At 45.1% G+C, this 2701-nt stretch overlaps 1 protein-coding gene across 2 annotated transcripts in view; it reads left to right on the forward strand.

Moving 5' to 3' along the window:
- The window catches only part of wnt2 (wingless-type MMTV integration site family member 2), a 22034-nt gene extending 20821 nt beyond the window's left edge, over positions 1 to 1213 (forward strand). For both annotated transcript variants that reach the window (XM_037683220.1, XM_037683221.1), the window contains exon 5: positions 1004 to 1213. In XM_037683220.1, coding sequence (XP_037539148.1) covers positions 1004 to 1209 — 206 coding nt within the window. In that variant the 3' untranslated portion in view covers positions 1210 to 1213. The remainder of the gene's footprint in view (positions 1 to 1003) is intronic.
- The last annotated feature ends 1488 nt before the right edge of the window (positions 1214 to 2701 follow it).

Below are 2701 nucleotides of genomic sequence, written 5' to 3' on the forward strand. Positions count from 1 at the left end.
TGTTGCACCACCATGTAGCACCACCATGTAGCACCACCATGTTGCACTACCATGTAACACCACAATGTTGCACCACCATGTAGCACCACCATGTAGCACCACAAGACTGGCTCCCTCCACTCACAAAACAACTAGAATACAACAAAAGTCAACAGAGGGCAGAAAAAATGAATAAACTGTTTAAAACCAGTCGCCTGGTCTCAGCTGAATGCGAGTTCAACCTGAGTCGATCCAAACCGAGTTGATTAGCTTAGCTTGGCACACCAGTGTAGAACCTCACAGCAGCGATTCCCGTAACTCAGAACACTTGATTGATGATCTTAGGCTTTGCGTGAGTTAGCGGTTAGCACAGCACCATCGGGTCAGGTACCTCACAGCAGTCCTGGTCAAATTCAAGCAATCCAAAGAGATCCGGATAAAAATCCGGTTGGAATCCAGAGAAAAACACCGGAGCTTCAAGCAACGTCTCCTCCGCTCGAGAGGCGACCTGACCAGCAAGAAGTGTTTGGAATGATCGATGAGGCTGGAAGTGGTCCTAGTCCCAACATTCCCGGAAGGTTCTGTACGGCTCTCTGCGTCCACTGTGCACCAAAACCACTTTGAAGAGGAACCAAACGTTTGTCTGGTTCGACTCGGGTCAGTTTGGTGTTACGAGGACTGCAGAGAAGAACTCTGGGACTCCGTCAGAACTCCGTTTCTGGATGTGTGAAGATTAACCAGCAATACAGAAAAGTTATAAAAAGGTTCATTCAGGCAGTGAAAACTTGGCACAAAAAGCTGCAGATGCTCTGGTCATGTTGTCCTGGATTCATAATTAGTGTTGGTTACTGCAGAATTTCTGTACGGTGATAATATTTTCTGTTTGTGATCAGAATGATGTCCTCTGGTCGATGTCCCCAAAACCCATTGAAGAGGACGGTGGTTGTTTTGAAATGTTTTCATGGAAAATGCCAAAAGCAGATGAGGAAACCAACCCAGCTTTGACGTTTGTGTTTGTCTGCAGGGTCCATGGGGACGGGAGGCAGAGTCTGCAACAGGACGTCCCGCAGCGTGGACGGCTGCGAGCTGATGTGCTGCGGACGAGGCTACGACACGTCGCGCGTCAGCCGCACCGTCAAGTGTGAATGCAAGTTCCACTGGTGCTGCGCCGTCCACTGCCGGGACTGCCAGCAGCAGGTGGACCTGCACACCTGCAAGGGTCAGACGTGACCTGGACACCAAGGAGCACAGCCAGAGACTGGCTGGGACAATAGCAGAGGACGTTCAGTGCTAGGCTCTTCTTCTGCTCCAGGATCAGCTGTGAGTCTGACAGGAGGAAGAACTTTCAGCCATCGGCTTCTTGCTGCTCGTCCAAACAACAAGAAGGTTATGTCAGCGTGGGGACCTCCTTCAGTCTTGATTTTAAAAACATCTTCATATAGCTGTTCAAATGGACCACACGCTGACAAAGCTGAGACGTAGAGAAGAAATGAGAAAATACACTCATCGTTGATGTCCATCTTTACCCACTTCTTCCTTTTTGGGTTGCTGGTGCCCATGTCCAGCAGTCACTGTGTGGGGACACCATGGACAGGTTTCCAGTCCAACACAGGGACACCATGGACAGGTCTCCAGTCCAACACAGGGACACATAGAGACAAACGAGACAGCCATTCTCTCTCTCTCTCTCTCACCTAGGGACAATTTAGAGTTACCATCAGCCTAACATGCATGTTTTTGGTCTGTGGGAGGAAACTGGAGTTCCTGGAGAAAACCCACTTAGCACAGAGAGAACATGCAAACTCCACCCAGAAAGGTCCTGGGCCGGGATTTGAACCGGCAACCTTCTCACTGTGAGGTGGCAGCTCTACCAACTGTACCACCATCACTGACGAGAATATCATAAAAATCTTTAACTCTTGTGTCGTCCTTTAACTTTATGATCATTAATTTATTTTAGGGGAAAAATCCACCACTTTACACATCTTCTTAAAAATATTTCTCTTTTTCCTACAAAATACTGTTCAGTCTTTCAGAGCCATCTCAGCCTGAAATCAAAGTACCACATTTAAATCCAAAAAAGTTCAATCTGGTCCTCTGGACATTCAAGAACACAAAAAACAAAGCAAAAAATATATATATGTAGAAACGTTTCGTCTCTCATCCTGAGGACTTCCTCAGTCTGAGGTGCTGTATTCAGCTCAGTCTCTTAAATAGCACCTTCTCAGAGTGGATCAACCAGTTTTGCTGCTGACAACCAGAACCAGCTGATCACATGCTCAAGAAGGACCATCAGCCTAACAATGGATCATTAGCACCTGATGGCTGTTTACTGTTCACAGAGGGCTGAGTGATACTAGCAATCACAGCATTGTAAGAGGGGGACAATTTTTTTTGGCTTTGTGTTGTTTTTTTTGAATGTCCAGAGGACCAGACTGAACTTTTTTGGATTTTTCTACCTGGATTATTGAGCAGCATCAGGATACCACATTTAAAGTTTTTGCTCTTTAAATCCAAACTAAATTTAACTTGAGGTTATTTGAGAAAACTCTGACAAAAAAAATAAATAAATAACGTAGGGTTTGTCCGAAAAAAATTGGGTTCATTGATTGCACCAATAAATATATAATAAAAAACAGTTAATTTTAATGATTTCTTTGAACTGTTCTTTTTGTAAAAGAGATACAAACTGTTCTTGCAATGATGTGTGAAAACAAGTTTG

The sequence above is a fragment of the Nematolebias whitei genome, chromosome 10 (assembly GCF_014905685.2).
Source record: "Nematolebias whitei isolate Nwh7 chromosome 10, NemWhi1, whole genome shotgun sequence".
Taxonomy (NCBI): domain Eukaryota; kingdom Metazoa; phylum Chordata; class Actinopteri; order Cyprinodontiformes; family Rivulidae; genus Nematolebias; species Nematolebias whitei.